Source organism: Rhinoderma darwinii, chromosome 4 (assembly GCF_050947455.1).
Source record: "Rhinoderma darwinii isolate aRhiDar2 chromosome 4, aRhiDar2.hap1, whole genome shotgun sequence".
Classification (NCBI taxonomy): Eukaryota; Metazoa; Chordata; class Amphibia; order Anura; family Rhinodermatidae; genus Rhinoderma; species Rhinoderma darwinii.
The window spans coordinates 390,953,835-390,977,333 of NC_134690.1; the positions used below are offsets into that span (position 1 = coordinate 390,953,835).

Below are 23,499 nucleotides of genomic sequence, written 5' to 3' on the forward strand. Positions count from 1 at the left end.
TATGTGTTCAAGATTCCAGGACATATGTGAATAAGGCCTAAAAAGAACAGATGACTTTGATGTGGTCAAGGATCTACGTATTTGTTGTTCTTGTTAACAACTTTGAACAAAGTCCAAAGAAATGTGTTAGGAGACGTCTGTCACTTTTAGGTTGTCATGACTACTAGCCAAGCTTTTGGGTGCCTTGGTTTGAGATGCAAAGCAAATCTTTTTTCTCTGTCTGCAACCTATCAGGAACAAGGGTGAAGTACTTGAGTCTGTTTAGTGTATTCATTGTTGCTTGTGATTTTCTTGTGAATGCATGTGTCTGATCAAGCTCCTGGTTACACCCTGAATCACCTTGACTACTTGTCATAGAGTAGCCTTATTCACTGCTGACCAGATTGGTGACGGACTTGAGGTAGCTGATTTACTTGTATGCTTGATCCAGACAGTCTCCAGCTGCCTTTGGGGAATTGCTTATATAGCAATTCCATAAATGTTCACTCTGGGCAATTGCTCAAGTAGTGATTCCGTAAAAATGTATACTGTTTTTATTACTCTTTTTTGCTTTCCAGCTTTCACATCCATAAAACACTACAGACTATAGCCTGGACAATGAAGATATTAATTTTTATAGACATGCCATTATGTTAGACGATCATTAGTTAATGACCCTCGGCAGCATACCGTATATGATGTGTACCTGAGTTCTGTTCATTATTTGAATGTCCAACCTTGAACATCATTTTGGAGTAAATATATCCACAATTCTGTTTATAAGGGTCAAAGCCGGATAGACATAGAGTTACATTATATAATTCTGGCTCCCTGCAGCTTCCACTAGGGGGAGCTTGCTGCATACTGTTTTATTATTGAGTTCAATGTATGTAGTGAGTTCTTAAGCTCCCCCTAGTGTTGGCTTCATGCATTCAGATTTTTACTCTGCTGTATAGTAGCTCTGTACGGCATAATTTGACAGATATATTGTCCACTAGAAGTAATGGTTGAATCCCATAGAAAAATCATACAGAGGTATATTGAGGTACAGTAGGGCCCCATACATGTCTATGGCTGGCACATTACTTCTTCGTAACGTGGAGGTTGTATAGACCTGTAATATGATCATGTGCTTGACGTCTTAACCCAAAATGTCAACTGTATTAAAAACAACTAAAATCTGACAAAGCAAAATCATAATTCTCTCTTACCATGTTGACAAGCTTGTAGTCGCAGAGAAAACTCGGCGCCCGGAATCAAGTCTTCAAAAATTATAAAGCGTTTTTCTCCAGCTGAATGAATCTGCGCATCACTCCTTCCAGCGTTCAACAAAACATTGAACTCCAACGGGATGCTGGGGTCACACACTCCTGAAAATAAAGGTTTAGATAGAAGAAGCTGATTTGCTTTTGTATATTGACATATCGACAGCAGGTTTTTAAGGTCAAAAACATGAACTTTCCCACTACAGCAGACTCAGAGATTGGTAGCCTAGAAGACTGTTTTTCCTGGCCACTTTTGCAACCAGTTTAATTACTCCAATGTGTCTAAAATAAAAAAAAGGAAGCAGAGTCTGGAATAAAAAAAATAAAAAATAAAAAGTCTCTCGTTTTGTGTCTGCAGTTCCTATGCATACCTAGGTGTCTCCATGGTTAAAGACTACAATTAAATCCTGTGTGTAGTCTTGTCCTGCAAGCACGCAGAATTAAATTAGGCATTTACAGAAACCAGCAGAGTGAAAGAAACAGGCACAAAATATATATGTTTGACCCCATTCACATCACGTTGTTCCCTACGTTTAGTGTTCAGTATAAGCCGGAAAAAACTCCCAACGACTACTGTATATTAAACGGAGCCGGTGTTGTCTGCCTAAAGCCCTGTTCACAGGGAGTTTTTTTGTCCCATTTTTTTATGGGGAAACGGCATTGGAAATCGCACCAAAAAAAAGTCAGAAAACGCCTCTAATTGATTTAAATGGGAGTAGGATGAGTTTTTTTCCCGCAAGTGTTTTTTCCCGCGAGCATTTTTTTCCCGCACTTCAGGCATTTCCGTCTCTGACCTCTCATTGACATTTTAAAAAAACGCCGTGAAAAACGCAGCAAAGAGAGTGCAGGCAGGTCAAAATCTGCCTCAAAGTTCCTGAAGGAATTTTGAGGCAGATTTTTCTGCCTGCAAAAAACTTAGTGTGAACAGGGCCTAACAGTGGCATCCGTCACCCATACACTATTGTACCATCTGTTTAACGTACCCATCATATGCTTTTCACTCATAGGCTATTATAGCATCCCTTTAACGTAGAAGTCATGAAAATCTATTGAGAAGCTCTTAAGGTATTCGTGTAATGGATTCCTGTGACGTATGCCATACAGTGGCACCCATAGGCTCCCATGTTAAAAATGTGTGGTATAATGGAGTAGTGTATTCCACTATGCTCTTCCGTACCTTAAAAAAGGTTTACCAACATATACCAGACAGACAGAGGCCAAAAGGACACCCTTCTAGGGCTAATGGAGCCCTATGGTCACATTTAACATGTATGTCTGGAGTTCTCCTGGCGTAGACGCTAAACATAGGGCAAAATGTCATGTGAACAGAGCCTTAGATACAGCATTTATGGCTGCATTACATCCAGCCATGGGAGGGTGTAACACTGGCATCGGGCCCTGCATGTGCCAGCAGTCCCTACCGCCGGGTCTTGTGCCTCTCTTGGCGCTGTCCATCTTCTGCGGCTCACAGCCGCCGGATCCCTAGTGCGGGCGCGTTTTGGCCGCCTCTTAAAGTTCCAAAAGTTACCCAATCACCCCTGCTATGTCCCAGGACTATTTAAGGCACCTCCTCCATCTTCCAAGTGCCTGAGCAATGTTGTTTCTAGCCTTGTGTTAGTCTGCAAAGGTTCCATAGCCTGTTCCTGTATCGAGTGACAGTCTCCGTGTCAAGTCCGGTGTCCGTAACGAGTTCAGTATCCATGTCCGGTGTCCGTGACAGTCCAGTATCTGCATCCAGAACTGGTCTGAGACCAGTTCTGCCAGCTTCCGTTAATCCAGCACTGCCTTCCAGGTACGAGTGACTGTTCTATATTTGCCTGACCAGCTGCTACTCCATCACGGCGGAGTGGCCCAGTGGGTGCACAACCCCAGTGGACGTTACAGTTGGCTCTTCCTGGTGTTATGTAAGAGCTGTGCTGTGTGCTCTGAGCCAATCAAATGTCTCCACCTGCTGCCCCGCCTCCCCTCTCACAGCATGCAGTCTCAAATTCATACGAAGGGAGAGATACTGCAGCTGAATCCCCCTCCTCTCCTCTCCCCTCCTTCCTTTCTTTGTTTTATACTATATGGTTTTTTGGGAGACTGAGGAGGCTCCTGAACATTTGCATAAAGCAGGAATAGAGGAAGTGCAGACAGCTGGAAGACTAAGTAGATGCTATGTTTAACTTATACAATATATTACAAAATGTACTGCTGATGTATGCAAAAAGTTTTAAGTACACTTGAAAATGGCTGCAAAGTGGAGCTTGACTTTAAGAAATTGCAGAGCTGGTAACTTTGACTATCCATGAGCGGCACTCGCAGTGTCAAAGCAATTGCTCTTTGACCCATCTAGAAGAATATGGAGTGTTGACCCTTTACTATGTGTAAGTGTATGTACGGCTAGTAGCCTTTGTAATATTTTATGTTCCTCTATTGTAGTTGGGTGCGGAGGAAGGCCGATATGAACCAATTTATACTAAGTGTAAATGGCAGCTCTGTTATTTGGTGTCAGATTCACCATGAGTATAATGACAAGCTGCCAAAACAGATTTCCAAGCTCAGTAAAGAACAAGGTTTTTGTGCGTTAATATTCCCGGCACAGCGGCTTTCCATAATTTACAAGTGAACGCTGATAGTTTATTTAACATTTATGAACTTACAATGCAATCAGAAATTCATTATTATCCGTACAAATATATAGTTGATATTTCACGAGTTCTCGGCTGGAGAAACTGGGACACATGTCTCAATAAATGTTTTCTTCTGCAATAACTGGAGTATAATTTGTCAGCGCATCAGAGAGCTGAATAATTAAAGGGAAACTGTAAAGACTCTGATAAATACAATACATGGGTGGATTGCTGCTTGTTTTCCAGTATCAGGTCTCCTCTGATACGAGGCAGTGAGGGATTTCTAATACAATTAGTCAATGACTATAAAACATGTATTTTTTTCAGTTGTTACAATGTTGCTAAATATTATGAGGCTACAAATGTTTCACAGAAGCCAATAAAATATAACAATATTATTAAAAGATTTTGATACATTAAAATTTCTCGGACTTGATGCCAGTCAGTGGCGTACATAGAACTGGGCCTCCATTATGGTGCCAGGTTTTGCCACCCAGGAAAGAAGGGCCTGGCTGAGTCCCCCCCCCCTTTCACGAACCTGGGGCCATTTCCCGATCCCCTTGTTTAGTTTAAATAAAGTTATTTTGGAAAGGGGAGACCTGCACAAATTCTTACCACCCAATAGCCTAAGCAGATGTGACCAACCAAGACTGAGCACCCTCTCTCCACGGACCCCATAGTAGTCACTTGGTTGTCGTTATGGTATGTACAGATGTAGTCATCTTTATCTTGACTTTTAACGCATTAAATACACATTGGCAAGAAACTTTAACTTGACTTTTTCAATGGCTTTTGTTGTGTGACTTCACGCAAGATAAACGTCTATACATCTGTACTCTTTTTATAGCGTAATCGGGTTATGAGATGCTTATTGAACACTGCAATTTTGTTGCAAAATGTTTCCCCCCTTGAGTCCGAATCTAATAAAATACAATAGTAAATGTCATTTAACCATTTACACTCACTAACGTACATTTACTAAGCAGTTTATGTTGGTTTCTAGCACAAACTGTGACAAAAAAGGTCACAAATGGTGAAGTGCAACAAAATCTACGACTTTCCGTCACTCACTGAATTTGAAAACTGGGCGTGGTCTCCAAGGTGACGTAGTTTAGGCCACATCCATTAAAGGGGTTGACCACTTTAGCTCCACTATTCCCAAATGAGAGTCAAACATTAAAATAGGCAACTTTCTAATACATTCTTTTTAGAAGTTCTTCAGCGGTTTTGATATTTGTGAAGCCACGCCCCCTTGTTCTCGTATCTTTCTCCCCCGACATTGCATCGTTCAGTCCATAATATGGCCACCGAGACACATAACAAGAGACGTCAGCGTAAAATCTCTGATGAAACCCACTGCGCATGAGCTAGTTTCTCTTTCCGCTTGTACAGGTTCTGGACAGTCAGGAAATTCGCTCATCTTCACCTGTTTCCCATCATGAGTTAAATTAATAATTCTGGCTACCTGCAGCTGCCACTAGGGGGAGATCACTGCATACAGATTTATACAGATTCCATTGAAGTCAATAGTGTAATTCCCGATTACGGTTTACGGTGGGTCCCTACTTACACACTATTGATTTTCACAGATGCATTACATTCTCCACTATCATATAGAGTAGCACCTCATGGCATTTTATCTTCAGACATAATAGTTATTATGGTTCTCAAGGTGCTGAGTCTTTGCGGTCATCATCAATAGGATCTGATAGGTTATTTGTGAATTATCCCATGAGAAATAGACCCTGGAGCCAAGTGATTGGCTTCAAAGTCACCTCCAAATGGAGTAGTTTGCTGGACGTTTCTGACCCATTATTGTATCCAAGCTTGGGCCCACCAAAATATCCCCGGTACTCTGGCAGGCCAGTCTTACCCTGAGTATCGGTCAACTCTGTCTTTGAGGTGGACCCAGTTCATTGGAGACTGAACTGACATGATGATTTACTACGTTTCCAAAAACAAAAGTAGATATTTTTTAGTTACTATTTTACGTGCCATTTTTTATTATTGTATTTAGTTTTTTCATTATATGTTGTTTTTTATAACCTAAAAACAAAGATACCACACGGCGCTAAAGCAAAATGTTAATATAAAACAGGGAGAGATGCAGTAGCTTATAGTCAGAGTCCGAATGACTACCAAAGAAGAACTCACAAAATACACGTAAAAGCCCTGTTGTTGTATTTGGATACTATTTTGAGGGGGCGCCTGTCAGAGCTCGGGGCTTTAACATTAATTTATAACCTGTCCATATCAAAATGAATGATATATTCTGAACAGATTTACCTGGATCGTCCCAAGCCACGAATGCCGAGTATGGTCCCAGGACAGTGATATTATATGGAACAGGGATTTCCTGTGGAGTTTCAATAGGCGTTTCTACCACATAGACATGGCTGATGCTGCTCCCGGCTTCATTTTGGGCTTCCAGCTGGTAGAAATAACTAGATCGCATAAAAATATAATTAAAAAAATTGCACATGGATTGATAGTGTTAGACATAAACTTCTACCAGCAAAAAACGACCAAATTGAATCTTTATGTCAAAGCGGTGGAGAAAAGAGGAAGACAGAACAAGATGCTGGACACAAGCGCAAAAATCATTACCAAGGTTTTAAGACACCTGAAGAGCCAATCAGAAGACAACATTCTGGAGAAACAAAATTCATATGTCTGCCGAAATTGGCTTAAAACTCGAATTAAAGAGGTTTCCCAATTTATGTAAATAAAGCTTAGGCTTCGTTCACATCTGCGTCGGGGCTCCGTTCATGGTTTCCTTCTGAGTTTTCCGTCAGGGGAACCCATGAACGGAACCCTAACTGAAACAAATGGAAACCATAGGTTTCCGTTTGCATCACCGTTCATTTCAATGGTGACGGATCCGGTGAAAATGATTTCCGTTTGTCTCCATTGTGCAAGGGTTCCGTCATTGTGACAAAATCAATACCGCAGTTGACTGCGCTATTGATTCTGCCAAAATGACAGAACCGTTACGGAACGGAGACAAACAAAAAACATAAGCAACGGAAGCGTTACCAATGAAATCAATGGTAATGCAAACAGAAGCTATGGTTTGCATTTGCCTTTGAGTTGATGGGTTCCTCCGACGGAAAGCTCAGACGGAACCCATCAACGGAAAGCAAACACTGATGTGAACACTCCCTTAAAGGGTAACTAAACTTTCAAAAAACTTTCGACATGTTATAGTGACATGAGTTTTGATTGATGGAGGTCTGAGCAGTGAGACCCTCACCGATCGCTAAAACGAAGCGGCAGAAGGGCTCGGGTGAGCGCTGAGCCGCTTAGATTCTGATCAGCTTTTCTCAGAAACTCGAGCAGTTGGTGTACGGTTTATAGACTTTCGATTGAACCTGTACATCAATTGTTTGGCTTTCCGAGTAAAACCGATCAGAAACTAAGCAGCTCAGCGTTCAGACGCCCCCACCGATCAAAACTTCTGACATATCACTATGACATGTCAGAAGTTTTTTTGAAAGTTTAGTCACCCTTTAAGCAACAATAAAAATAATATTTAAATATCTCTCACTATACCGTGGTCGAGCAAGGACACACATCCGGAATACCAACTCCAGACCACAGATGAATGAATCTGGCCTAAAGGACAACACGGTGATTGTGTTCAACTTTAGCGCTTACACTGTCAACTAAAATCCAAAGGGCCAGGGAGTGGTACAGCCAGGTAGGTGGTCCACAGCAGGGGGCAATAGCCCAGACTGTCGGATCAGGTCCAGGTAGAGGAGGAGGAAACTGCTGCACAGATCTGAGCCGGCAGAGCACAGGTGACCCCACAACAAGTTGAAGAGAAGCGCCTGTACTGACAGAGGACGAAGTCTCTGGACATCCACAGTCTTGTGAGTAAACTGCCATTGACCATGACCATTCTTGGCAGTGCAGTGCGTCCACGGCGGACTCCCACGCCCCAGCACTGAAAGCAGCCCTATCCCCAGACAACCCCACCCCAGCTCTGAGACTCCCAGTCTTCCCAGCACCATCGCGGTGGCGTGGCCATAAAATCAGTCAGCGGATCGCTGCTTACATTGCCTCTGCAGCTCTGCCCTCACTGCCTCCCGGCTGTCCTCCCTCCAAAACAGCTAATCGCTGCTGCCACCTCCAGCATCGGACACACAGAGCGCTTCTCTGTTTGCAGACATTAGCGGTTTTATTTAACGGACAGCTGGTAGCAGAAAGGCGCTTTGCGTGCCCGGCACCGCTGTTGTCAGCAGTAGTCAGTTGGTGGGGATAGAGAATACGATTACTTAATATCGTCTTCTTCTCCGCACATTCTGCGTGTGGTCCGGACCGGCATCCCCCTACTCTCACTCTTAATTGAGCCCAGGGCACACGCCCTGTTTTCGTCCCATTTGACGCCCTTGGAGAGGTGGCCGCACGTGTGCACGTCTTTCTCATTCACTTGTATAAGAGTTACAGAAACATCCGAGTCCGCTTGCACCTGATAGACATTTATGGCCTATTCCATGGATAGACCATAAATGTCTAAGTTAGGAATACCCCGTTAATTGTCCCAGTATCAATGGGAAAGTTCAGTCTATGCTAATTTGATGTAGTTAGCCAACAGGGCGTGAACTACCCTCAAGATGCCCCGTGATGATTGGTCAGCATCACAGGCAGGGAAACTAGCTCTACCCTGTTGGCTAACTACAGCAGATTAGCATATAGGAAGCTGATGTGAGTGTATGCTCTGTACTGCGAAATGGAATATCTGTAGTCTATATATAAATACTAGATAATATAAACATAAATATACCACATATAATACATTATATTAACAGATATAGAATATCATAGATATAAACGGTGCTGTCCCTTTAAATATTGTCTGCAATGTGGATTTTTTTATACTTTAAATAGCGGCTAAACTTTTTGTACTAAAGTCTTTTCTTCATTTTTATGGACAATTTACTTTTATTTCTGAATTGCAGGGAAAGTAGCCGGCAGTCAATACCCGTCTCTTCAATATGTGCAATGACAAAAGTCCTGCAGGGGTTTTTGTCAATGTCTTTTAATGATTAAACAATAACGATTTTTCCCTTTTTAAAAGAGGAAGTAAAAGTCTTGTTTGTCCCGCACCCCAGATACAATATCATTGTTAATCATTGCCTGAAAGCTTAATATAGATCAGTGTTCAACATTACCTGCTGTTGGGCTGTAGGCCAACATCAGTATAATTCAGATATTCACCACTTCTTGTGGAAATGACTGTCCCGTTCCGTATCAGTCTATACTCAGAAATCATCCCATTGGGCTTCTCGGGTTCCCTCCAATATAGTTCCAACGCTGATGAATTGATTGTGACGTGGTGAGGATCCAGCCAAACTCCTAGACCATAAAAACAGCAAGAGACGTTGTCATTTTGCAATAGTTTAAATAGTATCTTCACTTTTTTTTGTGTTGCTTATTTTACTACATTTTTACATTCATTTTACACACTTTATAGGAAGTATTAAAAAGGGTACAGTGGTCCAACAAAAAACATTAAAGAACTTGTCCTATCTGCACACCCTCTTGATATATGACCTATTTTGAGTATATGAATGTCATCGAGGGGACGTCGCCTTCGATCTGGATCAGCTCTTATTCTGGAGGACTCAATACAGCCATGTTTTTCATGGTCACTCATTCATTTGAATAGGTACCGGGGAAATAAGCGGCTGGTTGTCGGGTGTTAGACAAAGCTGGACCCGAGGCAGCTTTATTGTTAGAAGGATTTGCCAAAAATGCATGATATCCCTATACCTATAAGAAAAATGGGGTCCCAAGACCCCTTTATTGGAATACAAGGCAATAACCACACAGAAGGGGAGAAACCAGGAAGAAGTATCCAGGTGCCACTCTCTTTACTGAAGTCTATATAAGTTACCGAAGCAAGCCATGCAATCGACTGTAAACTACTGTGGTTATGCCATAATTGCCTTTGGTCGGAATACCCTTTTGGCTTAATAGTCATGAGTAATGAACACCAACGTTATAGGGGTTTCACAATGAATGACTTTAGTCGGACATGTCACAAGCCACCTCAGTGAAGGTCTGGCTGCTGAGACCCAGAAACATCTTCAGAGGATCCTGACTCCTGTAATCCAATAGACGGGATCATACATGTGTGACTACCTCCCTACTAAAAACAGGAGAACTGTGATCTATCATTCCCAACATGGGTGTGTGGTCAAGCTGCTGAGACCTAAAAGATGGAATTCTAGAAACAGAGGACATTGATTGTCCATAGAATGTATCATCAGAAAACATCATATTATTTAGATCAGGTTTTTTTATGCACATTTTTTGGGGGGGAAAAATTGTGATCTTTTTTGATCTAGCCATGATTAAAAAAATCTTAAGAAATTGAAGTTTTCACACTGGTCGCTAGAGCACATACAATGAGATGACACTTCCTGTTTTATGTAGCTCACTTGTCAGCTTTGCTGTGTAGACTGTGACAGAATGAGAAGAGTTATCTCATTATCATAAGAGGGAGGACATGTTAATGACAGCTCTAATGTACTTCGAAGGGCCCCTAGATAAGGCATAATAGTAACTTTATACACTAAACACTGAGATACAGTTTGTATACAGTTCCTCTGTCACTCCCTGGGGAAGACCAGGAGGAAGTGTGTATCTCCAATATGGCCACCTTCCGGGAAATAAAAAAAATTAAAAAATATATATTTACATTTAAAAAACAAAACAAAACAACCACATTATTTCTTTTCTACAGACTTTACATCTAACAAATAAAACATAAAATGAAAAACATTAGGCATTTCCTTTAAGCTGATTATTAAATACTGACCCTGATACAGTATGTTGCTGAGTAACATTGGATGAGCCCTAAAGGTCCCCTGGAGATCTGGAGTTGTCACCCTCATTAAGTAGAAGCTCTGGTAGTGCTAATTTATAGGCACCATCAGAACATCTGGTGCCGGCTACCAGAGAGGGAGAGATCTTGGATTACATGGTAAAAACTATTACAATTTTGGGATGGGGGAGGGGATAATCATGGGAGGTCTCCTTACCCTGAGGAGGGTCTTGTGATGTGTAGCCTGAAGCCATCTCACTGCTATTGCATCCTACAGAAGTGCATACTGTGAGGAAGAAGGTATATTTTGTATACGGTTGAAGATCTAGAGGAACGAAATTAAGAGGAAAAAGTTTCAAAAATTCTTATTAATTTACAAGTCATAAAACATTATTCTGACCATGTAAACAAAATATGATCGAGAGGTTAAAAGGGACTTTACTGCATGGAGTTAAATGGTTCGAGATAGGAGAGAGAAGGAATAGATGAATGGGAACATCAGGGCAAATGAATGTCATTTCTCCTTCCCTTTCATTATGTCAAATGCAGCATCCATATTTAAAATATAATATATATTGCATACATAATACATAAGTATATTACACAAGATGTCTGCGCAGTGTAGTGTACAAATTACATTGTATAATATTAATACAGTTGGGAAGGAAGTCCCGGTCATGTGATGATCATACGCACGCTCGGCAGACCGCTACGTACTCCACCATAAACATGCAAGATTGGTTCGGCTGAGCGTGCATGTTTGTTACTATGGGGAGAGGCGTATAAGCCAATGCCGGACCACGCTGGCAGTGGCTTGTCCTCTGTGGGAACAAAGGATCAGGCATGTTGAAATCCAATGTTAGACCAATTTGGAATCACGTTTTTGTACTACGTTTCGTGTATACGTATGAAAGACTCCCGACATACAGTACACGCTAAACGTGTCCACAGGGCTCCATTAGAGGGCTCCAAAAGAGTAATTTTGGCCTCTGTTGGGCTGGTATATATGTCTGTATGAAATACGTCACAGGAATCCATTTAACGTATATGTCCTGGGCTTTTCAATAGCTTTGGATGATGTATACGTTAAACAGAAACCATAATAGCCTACGGGTGACGTCACCCAATAGACTATAATGGTATCCGTTTAGTGTATACGTCATGAAAATGGCCATGAATGCCAGGACCCAAGGTTTCCCAGCAGAACATTGCCCAGTTCATCACATGGTCTCCGCCGGCTTGTCTTGTCTTTCCTATGCGGCATCCTGGTGCCATGTCTTCACCAAGAAAGCGACGCACACGCACCCAGCCGGCCACATGATGTAAAATAAAACATGATTCATTAGACCAGGCCACCTTCTTCCATTGCTCCATGGTCCATTTCTGATGCTCACGTCTGATGCCTCGGCGGTGGACTGGGGTCATTATGGGTAGTCTAACCGGTCTGCGGCTACAAAACTCCATATGTTGCAAGCTGTGGTGCTCTGCATATTCTATCATAGCCAGCAGTAACTTTTCATCAATTTATGCTACGGTAGATCTTCTGTGGGATCAGACCAGAGGGGCTAGCCTTCACTCCCCACGTGAGCCTTGGGCGCCCATAACCCTGTCACCGGTTGTCCTTTTTTGTACCACTTTTGGTAGACATTAACCACTGCATACCTGGGACACCCCACAAGACCGGCCATTTTAGAAATGCTCTTACCCAGTCGTCTAACCATCACAATTTGGCCCTTATCGCTCAGATCCTTACACTTGTCCATTTTTCCTGCTTCCAACACATTAACTTCAAGAACTGACTTCTCACGTGCTGCCTAATATATATCACCCCCAGATAATCTATGTTCTTCACTTCATCCGTCAGTGGTTTTAATGTTATGGCTGTGATGTTGGGATATTGGGATTATCAGTATTGGTAATAAACATATTTTGCGCTAAATTATAGCACAAGTAATAAGATAAAAGAAACAGAGAGTTAAAAGAACAAAGGCAAAGAAGGAAACGAAGGAAAGTAAAAACTCCCCAGCAACCCCATCACAGCATTCCCTGCCCAATGTTACATTGTCTAACAGAAGATGACCCTTAATTCTATATGAGGCTACTAAATGAGTTTACTAAAAGCCCCTTATTGCTCATGACCCGTGTGCATTTACCAATAACTATAAATCTGCTCAGCCCTGTAGTTCGATAAATATAAATTGTATAATGTGAGAACCGCGTTGTGTAGAGCAGCAGAAGTAATGTCAAAAGGCAAACAAGAGATAGTAAATTAGCCGCATGAAATCAACACAAAAGCAACACTGCTGCCAAATCAGACTGGAATTGCCCTATGATTATAATGCCTCTTTTTCCATTTGAAGGATAGAAGGTGCTTAGAACTATGGACGCAATCTTTCCATGACCTTCGGGGAGAACTACCGCCGGCTGAGGAGAGTCTGTGAACCCATTTGCAAAGCGCAGCATTTTCTTCCAGGACAAAAACAGGCACCAATTAGTGACAGTCACATTTCTGCCAAAGTCCGTACACTAAATCAAAAGCCATGCACAACCACTCTAAAACCAGATAAATCAATTAGAGGAGGAAGACACACACAACAGAGGTAGTGGACAGGACTGGATTTATGCCGCACTACTTCATGTAGACAGGACTTCCAGGGATCCCAAAACAATAGAGACCGATGAGTGTGAGACATGAAATAGGAAGAGGTAATAGGATTTAGGTAAAAGCCTTCACGTGACTTGGGCTAATAAAATGGATCGAGAGGTTTTTTTTTTAACTCATAAAAGATTTTTATTTATTTCTGTAATATAATCACTAGTAATGGGTCATAAATGACAAAATATGAGATAGATATGGGATAGATAGACGGAAGGACACACAGACGGGCAGACAGAAAGATAACATATAGATGCATACATACTTAAAGAGAGAGATAGAGAGATAAAAAAAAGATATATAAACACAAAAGTTTGAACAGCACATTCCAACAAAATGAAAAAAAAAACATGTATACAGGTGCAAGAACACCTGTGACTGCAAATATACAGCACACAAGAAAATGGCGACAGCACACTGTGAACACTAATGTAACCTAAGCCACTAAATATAAATAAATATGCATTACTGCTAAATCTACTTATAATAGGAAGGTACTTAGCGCAGATTTCCATCAAATTGTGTGAGCCCACCTGCCACGACAAGGCGACCTCTGTAAGGTGGGTCCCTACACTGCGCATACACCCAGAACTGGGACTAAGCCTACATATATACCTGGGGATGGTAGGATCCAGCATTAAACTAATTCAAATCACCCAGGGCAGAATGGGAGGAGCGCAAGAACAAAAATGGGGGCAGTCACTAACCCCACATATATGAGTCACATAAGAAACACAAAAGATGGAACAGCACATTCCAGCAAAATGAAACAAAATGTGTATATAGTGTGACAACTTGGGGTAAGTTAGCTCACAGGATCGCCATCTCCAGGGTAAGATGGTTGGCACACTTAAGAATTTTTACTCCAGCGCAGTGGATTCGGTATGAAACTGTCCGCAACCAGCTTTATTGTCTTCATATAGGAAAAGCAGTTTTACAAAACAGTTGTTCAAACATAAACCCTAGGCCGTCCAGCCTCTAACTAAACATACAGCTTCCATAGCTATCAGGGTGAAAGGCCTTCTGTCCAGTACTTCACAACAAACACATGTTCTTACCAGAACTTCTGACTCCCACAGGCTGGGGACAATGCCTACTTTTAGGGAGGTCCAATGACAGTTGTTCACAAGGTGTCCCACCGTTGGGACCCCAAGTGATCAGCTGTAATCTGTGGGGAAACCTGGCAGTAAGTGTTAAACTTCCCTGCAGCGCCACTACTGGGGAAATTAAGTATTACACAGTGCCAATACAAATCAATGAGTTGTCTGGGTAATGCAGGACAGGACAGGTCCTCCAGAGCAAGAACCATTCTTCATTCTGGTCAATAGAAGAGGATGCCGAACAAAAGACCCCCCCCCCCCTCTACTTACTCAGAACTCCTTAATCGGGTGTTGATCATTGCGGAACTAATAACTTTTTTTTATTGTTTCATCAATTCAATTCAATATACTTCTGATTTCTTTTAACTGAATTTTAAACTTATAATATTCATGCTAATATATTACATTCTCTGCTACAATTACACAGGTAGTTGCTAGGGCACACCTTTGTATGCCCTAAAAACAGGTGATCTAGAAAGGAAGAATGTGGGTGTCTGGATCCTTCGGAATGGAAAACATGGGTGACTTAGTCCGATACAACTAAGACTCTGTTCACACTACCTTTAGAGTCGGTTCCATCGTTTCTGTAACTTTCGGATGACATGTAGACTGTTGCACAATTCATTTTTTTAAAAAGGGAAACCCGAAACAGAATACTGCGGCAACCAATTATTCTACTTCCCCTTAAGGGGGATTGTGTAAATTCCTCAAGAAAGGCACCATAATAAGCTAATCATTATAACTACAATCCTCCGAGTAATAAGCCCTGATCAGATTTCATATAAAATAGCTCCCAGCATCTATCATTCATGGTTCCCTCCACATGTCACACCTATATAAAGTGACATAAAGCGCTATGCTTGCGAATTATACTCAACAGTCAAAGCGTACCCCAGATAGTCCACTAATGTGCAGCATGTACCCTCATCATGTAAGGCGTTCCTCGGATAATTACTACAGGGGTAGGTTGTCTGGAGAAATTCTCAACTCTGTCATTCAAGAAGATCCAATTTTCTAAACTGCTGCCATGCTGGGATGTAGCAGATTTATATGTCTTATTGTGTGGCGGGGTTAAGGAAAGGACAAAAATATAATCCATATATAATATATACAATACATGTTATAGTGTATACTCTATGATATAAACAATAAATGGTGTATCCAGCACTCAGTATAAAATATTTTGGCTTTATTCGGTCATTTTAAAACAGAAAGATTAAAATTAAAATCCCGAGACCACGATAACGCGTTTCAGACCACTCAGGTCCTTAGTCATAGCTTTGTGTTCGACTTGCGGGTTCACATATATATACACCTTATATCCCAGGTCCTACATGTGTCATAAATTAACAGGAATAGCTAATGCAGTGTTCTAGTGGGAAGACCCTGACAACAGCACCAGAGATTTCAGCTTCCAAGAGGACACGTCCGCTCCCCTTACATCTCTGTTTTAGGAAGTACTTGTATTCCCAATAAAATAACAATTCTGAAGCATCTTTCCTTAGAACTCTACTAATTATTCCTCTATTACTCCTCCTGGAAATGTATGAATGAACTGACAACTGGGCGTTACTATTTCCTTTGTCAATAGGGCGTGTCCTTACATAGTCTGAAACCATATACTGTTAAACTGTATTTAGATGAAAAGTCTACACTGAACTATAACAATTATCCTGCAGAGACTCTCTTTAAATGCCATTTTAAAACTATTATTTAATTGAGATAAAGTACATAAAGTAAGATGGCAACAAAAATATATTACTGTATAATACATACACATTAGTCCAGCTCTACAGTGGTTCTATATTATAAGTAGCCAAAAGCACAACCGTGCTACTGACTTCTTCCACTTCTGAGTCCAGGAAGCAGCTTACAGCAGCCATTTTGAACAAATTGGGAGCTATAATTTAGATACAGAGTCACACTGGCTTTATAGAAGCAGGGGCGTAGCTAAAGGCTCATAGGCCCCGATGCAAAATTTCTTATTGGGGCCCCCCCCCCGCAAACTCCTCATGGCCGACGGTCCGCAGCTTTCAGCTGCATCGCTGGGTCTCCTAAGTGACCCAACAATGCAGCACTAGCAGCCGGGGCGTCACTAAGGCTGGGTTCACACACCCTATTTACGTACGTAATTCGGGCGTTTTAGCATTGAATTACGTCCGAAAATGCGGCTCAAAAGCGTTGGCAAACATCTGCCCATTCATTTGAATGGGTCTTACGATGTTCTGTGCCGACGGTCATAAAAAAGACGCCCGCGTCAAAGAAGTGCCTGTCACTTCTTCAGACGTAAATTGAGCCGTTTTCTATGGACTCCATGGAAAAACAGCTCTAATTACGTCCGTAATGGACGCAGTGAAAGACGCCTGCACATGCCATTACGTCTGAAATTACGGTGCTGTTTTCTCCTGAAAACAGCACCGTAATTTCAGCCGTAATGGACGCTGCCGTGTGAACATACCCTCAGGGCTTAAAATGTCAGGGGAAATAGCCCCAATACATATGTGTCCGCCCAAAAAAAATGTGTGTATAGGAGACAGCATAGCATATCTATAGCACTACGACCCTATAAACTATGGATAGGATTAGATACAGTGGCTCAGCAGACAGTATCACACATGATAGGATTAGATACAGTGGCTGAGCAGACAGTATTACACATGATAGGATTAGATACAGTGGCTGAGCAGACAGTATCACACATGATAGGATTAGATACACAGGCACAGCAGACAGTATCACACATGATAGGATTAGATACAGTGGCTCAGCAGACAGTATCACACATGATAGGATTAGATACACAGCTCAGCAGACAGTATCACACATGATTGGATTAGATATAGGGCCCAGCAGACAGTATCACACATGATGGGATTAGATACAGTGGCTCAGCAGACAGTATCACACATGATTGGATTAGATACAGTGGCTCAGCAGACAGTATCACACATGATACGATTAGATACAGGGCCCAGCAGACAGTATCACACATGATTGGATTAGATACAGGACTCAGCTCGCTGACATTGCGGATCCAGCGCTGGACCCAGGAAAGGTAATAATAATAATTTTGCTTCTTTATGTGTTACTGATTATTTTTGTGTGTTTGTGTTTTTTTACAGGTTCGGTTGTTGGACTTCGGATACGAGGACTTCAATGACGGCGTTTTTTTTATTCTCAATAAAATGGTTAATGAGGGTTGTGTTTTTTTATTTCAATAAAATATTTTTTCTATGTGCTTGTATCTTTTTAAACTTTATTATCACCGCCTTAGTAATGTCCGCTGGCTGATTGACAACCTCCATTACTAAGGCGGGGCTTAATGTCAGCAGGTGCAGAGGCTAACACTAACCCCCATTATTACCCCGGTACCCACCGCCACCCTGCAAAATCAGTTAATTGTCTCGGTGGCTACATTTTGGAAAAGGTTGTCCCATTAGAACAACCCCTATCCATATGCCTAGCCCCTTACAGAAGGGACCCGCTCTGTTAGCTAAAGTGGAGAGCCATGTAAAGACGGTCTCCCGCTCTGGAGGATTCAACTTGAACATAGATTACATATTCGTCCAATCATTTGAATGTAATATCACATTTCTAGTGATCACCAGGGGGTTCACATTTAGAGAAGAGGATGTCCCGTAAGGGACCACTGCTTCAAAAGGAGAAAAAACCTGGAGGAAACCCAATTTGAACCCCCGGGAAAATTACTAGCTACATTACCACCTTGTTAAAAGATTACAGGAATGTTACCCCCTGATGTTTTAGCCCTCTCGTCCCCCTCATTTGTAAGGTAATGGTAACACAAGGTGAAAGAAATAGTAGTGGATGTATCCTATAAAAATGATATAAAAGGTCGTCTATTGACAAGCTGCCAGGGGCTGTTTGCATTCTAGAATGTGAGAAGATGATAGTCACCGGCCGCGCGCTCCCGGATGCATTCAGCACAGCGAGATAGTAAACGGAGGCATCCTCTTCTAACACCTCTGAATAATTAACTCAGGACTTCCGTCTTCAATTACTTTACGCTTTTTTTTTTTTTTTAAACATCTTCAGGGGATAATAAGTAATATATGGATTTCACATGACAAGAAGATTTGCCACTATTCCCACACAGCATTCATGAGATAACAGAGCCGCAGCTTTCATGTAATTGAAAATAAGTAAAAAAGCAAAAAAAAATAAGCTGGTGATGTCCCGCGCCTCTCCCGGACTGCCGGAATGAAGTGACTACGAGGCAGACAACAAATAACAGGTGTCATAATCATGGCCGGACTTAGGTTATATGGTGATGTCCCTCCCATAATGTACCATATAGTGCCCAAATAATACAATCATACCTATAAAAATAACATTGCTCTACCCCAGGGGCACTGCCCTGTAGTTAAGGGGGGCCCACTGCCACCTTCAATGAGGGGAAAAAAACAGGAAAGGATACTAAATATAGTATTATATTTTTAGATTTTATGTTTGCTATATTTTACATTGTTATATTATGTTATTAGATTAGATGGTTTGTTATTCTTTAGTAAACTTCAGCCCTTTCACTGCCCGGGACGTATTCAATACATCATGATGTTAAATTATTTCCGCAGCTAGATCTCTATGGCAACAGACTACAAACAAACCCTATGTTCTAGGCTATTTCTTGATAATATTTGGTAAGTTAGCAAGAAGTAGGAGACAGATGGATGGCAATATGACTTCAGGATCAGACTACACATGGTGTGTTTGTAGTCTGTAATCATGGAGGTCTGCATAGGAGCTGCATACACAAAACGGTAGGAGAATTTTAGACAATGCTTTTTGCAATATTGCTTTAGTTTTTATTTGAAATGCAGTGGGACAGTAAAAAAAAATTGGCTGCAATGATGGACCTTCCCTTTAACATGCTTCCATTGTAGAAAGGACACTTAAAGGGGTTGTCTCATGATGTCCAGGGCATATGGACGTCATAGAGAAGGGGCCCCCGCTCGGGAACCCTCTCTATAAGCCAGAATAGGGAGCAGCTCCCATTCTGGCAGATTCCAGCCGTTCATGTATCATGCAATGGCGTACAAGAATAGGACATGTTCTATATTTTGTGGACCATTTCTACGGCACAGACACACATCCGTAAATATACGGAAAGATGTCCGTGACCAGTAGAAATTAATGGGTCCGCAATTTCATCCGTAATTATGGATGAAAACTATGGTCGTGTGCATGGGGCCTAAGGAGGGACTCCCAACATTTCCAGAGACCGCTAGCAATTGTTGACAAGGTCAGGAGAACCCCAAGGGATATATTATCACACAACCAGTAATATGGAACCTATAGAAGTGGATGGGGCTATGCTGTACCTTGGTATGTCTACGATTTCATACAGGGGCATACAGAGGTGGAATGTTTCATTGGATGCCGTATTACGCAGATATTCTTCCCTAGAATTGCTGTCCTAGTTCTACATTAACATACTTGTTAGTTTCTTGTACTTACCTGACACGGTAAATTGCTTCTTTCCCGAACTGCTCACATAGATAATTCCTTTTCCAACCTGGTGAATCTGATATTCTTTAATTTCACCATTTGGCTTTTTGGGAGAAGCCCAACTGAGTAGTAAAGCTGTGGAGTTCACGGTGACAATAACCGGTGGAGAAATATTCTCAGGGACTCCTTGTTTAATGGCTGCCGTCACCTTATAGATAGACACAAAATCTAGATTATATTTACAGTGAAGAAAATTAGATCTAAAGTGTGTAATTATCAGATCTATCTATCTATCTCGTATCTATCTATCTCATATCTATCTATCTATCTATCTATCTATCTCATATCTATCTATCTCATATCTATCTATCTATCTATCTATCTATCTATCTATCTATCTATCTATCTATCTATCTATCTATCTATCTATCTCATATCTATCTATCTCATATCTATCTATCTATCTATCTATCTATCTATCTATCTATCTATCTATCTATCTATCTATCTATCTATCTATCTATCTATCTATCTATCTATCTATCTATCTATCTATCTATCTATCTATCTATCTCAGGCTTCGTTGACATCTGGGTTGGGGTCCCGTTTTGACGTTCCGTTGGAGCTTTCCGTCAGAACGGGACCCTGAACAGACACAAACTGACACAAACGGAAACCAGAGGTTTCCGTTTCCATCACCATTGATTTCAATGGAGACGGATCCGGTGCCCATGGTTTCCGTTTGTCTCTGTTGTGCACCGGATCCGTCGTTTTACCAGAAGCAACAGAGTAGTCATCTATCTATGGGGAAATTGTTGCACCCGCAACAATTTGCATTAACGAGACTCATGTGCGTCCTCAATATTTCCCTAGCATATACAATTTGTGCGAGAACTATAAAAATGTATTGGAAGATCGCTTGACTTTGACATTTATTATATTTGTACAACTTATCATTAGTTCCAATTGTGTAGTTATAATTGAAGCCTACCTTAGCGCTGTGTAAACAGCCCGCAGCAGTACATGCCCTCAGCTGGTATGTGTACTCTTTATACGGTGCGATGCCACCCTGATCTTCATAGCGTTTCTCAGTCCCTTTATACCTCTCAACTCCATCACGTAGAAGTACATAATAAACTATACCTGTGGTAAGAGCAAATCACTGTGAGGTTCGGGTGCATCACTTGCCCCTATTCAAGGGGGCGCTACTGGTCCTAATGACCTGGACAACCAGAGCTTGCAGCCCCGATCCAACACTCGACTCCTAAACCTATGGAAAAGCAGCTTACATTTCATAGTGTAATGATTGGGCACTGTATATTAGGGTTACTTGTATACTGGAAGATTGTATTATTTGGGCACTATGTAGGACACTATAAGGGACGGGCTGGGGCATTAATAGATGATACTGCACGTGAGAATAGTATGTCGTCTTTCATGAACAAGTTGGTTAGTGTAAGTGTATAAATTTCAACAATCAGGTCTGGATTAAGGTTGGTGGAGTAAAAAAAATTGACCGGTAAAAATATTTGGCGGGAGCTCCATCCCCAGTGGTAGTATCCTATAAATCGTGTCTAATTTACATAACTCCATATAACCATTATATAATTGTCGGCAGGTTCTGCCGATGACAACAGGACCTGGTATATTTGATTTGAACATATCCGATCCTTTGGTAAAGATAAGCGTCACGAGGTATTCGGCAGCTGCTTATCTCGACTTTCTATGGCAGTAAACAAGCATGCTCGATCAAAGGATTTCTACTGGTTAGCACTACAGGCTGGAGAATGGAGTTCAGACCTTTAGTAGTAAATATTAGCAAAAACTGCCGAATCGCCACATATTAAAACATTCTTACGGCTGGGTGGTGGAGGGCAATTACCTCTTTTACCCAGTCTATAATCTGGTCATTTAGATTTAAAGCGTATCGAGAGCTGGAAGATATATTATTTCCTGTAGCGGAAAATCGGCTGCGGAATCTAAAAAAAAAAAAAGCCGTTAAATCATTCATAGAAATCTGCAGCAAATATTGCGTTTTTGCTGCGAATATTGCTGCAGAAATGCAAGGTAGCTGCGGAAATCATTGTGTATTTTCCGCAGCGGTCCCTGTTTCACGCCAACGTTGCTAAAGAAATGCAGAGAAAAAACAGGAAATGTTTGTAGAATAGAAACCCGGACGAGAAAATCGGATGCCTCACGGGTAAGGCCTTAAACTTGCCCTGCGTATTTATGCGTTAGAGAATTTTGATGCAACAGATGTTAAGGTATTAATGAGCTAATCAGACCCATAGTCCATTCACAATCAAACACCAGAATACACTAAAAGTATTGCAAGATACAAAAATCACAGATCCATCAATGGCAGCTTGCTGACGGTTTCCATACAGGATGCACAGAGGAAAACTTACATAAAAGAGTAAAGGCATGTCAGGAGAGCTAACGGTTTTTCTTTAATCACTTTTTTACATGAAAATCCTAGATCAAGTCATACAAAACTATATATCCCTGAGCTCAGCGCCACCCCTTTATTTTAGGATATCCTCAGATAGGAGAACTGATAGAAAAACATTATAACATTGGGAATTTTAACTTGCAATTTGGAGTATCATGTGTACCGTTTAATTTTCTGGGCTCCTGCCAGCTGAGGGAAATTACACCCTCACGCTTGTCCGCTATAGTCCATCGTGGAGGGCTTAATCCTTGAGGTATATCCTGATTGGTAGCGACTCTGCTAACATCACTGATACTGTGGCCAAAACTGTTCCAGGTTGCTATTCGATATTGATAGGATGTGAAAGGATGTAGTCCACTATCTAAAAGACAAAACAGTATTTAATATGTAAAAATTATATAAGTGGCATGCTTTCTGAATTGTTTGAATCAGTATGTCTAGCTGTTGGGACCAATAATTGGAGAGGTTTGGTCAGTCTTGGCAATTTATGGACCATGGCCTTCATAAAAATAAGGAGCAAAGACTTCATTATTAATGAGTTACGTTTTTGCATAGGGGTAATTCTTGCTTTAGTGCTGCTGCCTGATACTGACCTGAAATCTCAGACACCACCTCCTTATAAAGGAGAATACCGGCCAGGGTGTCCATATAAAAATTCTAACCATAGCCCATATAATAACGCTCCCTCCACTGTTGTCTGCTAGAAACCTTTGATTGACTGCTTGCATCCACCATTGCTCAGGCAAGTAGCAGCAGCAGGCTAGACGTTTACTGGGATAAAATTTTGGTAAAATTTCACTTTTATGTGCCACAATCTGCTCCATAATTCATAGCAGTAGCCAGGTTTTCCTGCACTCGGGCAAAGATTATGTTTGTTGCCCTAGCCCTGTGTACATATACCCTTGACAGGGCAGACAGCTTGATGGCGCACCTCTGGGATTTAGGGCAGATGCCCCGCCAGCTTCTCCCCCAGCTATGCCCCTAAATAGATAAATGCAAAATATTCAGTATTATAGTTCTAAAGAAGAGCTGTCATTCATTTCAGTAAAAATACTCGTATGCCCAATGAAATAACAATTCAGGGCATCTTTTTTGTGTTGTGTCTTTCCTCTGTTATTCCTCCTGGAAATGTATGAA

At 41.4% G+C, this 23,499-nt stretch overlaps 1 protein-coding gene across 1 annotated transcript in view; it reads right to left on the minus strand.

Annotated features, from left to right (window-relative positions):
* USH2A (usherin) overlaps window positions 1–23,499 on the minus strand; it is a 593,484-nt gene that overhangs the window by 78,311 nt on the left and 491,674 nt on the right. The window contains exons 52-58 of the mRNA XM_075863335.1: window positions 22,526–22,723; window positions 20,902–21,053; window positions 19,920–20,118; window positions 10,906–11,013; window positions 9,031–9,214; window positions 6,143–6,300; window positions 1,191–1,349 (exon numbers count right to left, since the gene is read on the minus strand). Coding sequence (XP_075719450.1) covers window positions 1,191–1,349; window positions 6,143–6,300; window positions 9,031–9,214; window positions 10,906–11,013; window positions 19,920–20,118; window positions 20,902–21,053; window positions 22,526–22,723 — 1,158 coding nt within the window. The remainder of the gene's footprint in view (window positions 1–1,190; window positions 1,350–6,142; window positions 6,301–9,030; window positions 9,215–10,905; window positions 11,014–19,919; window positions 20,119–20,901; window positions 21,054–22,525; window positions 22,724–23,499) is intronic.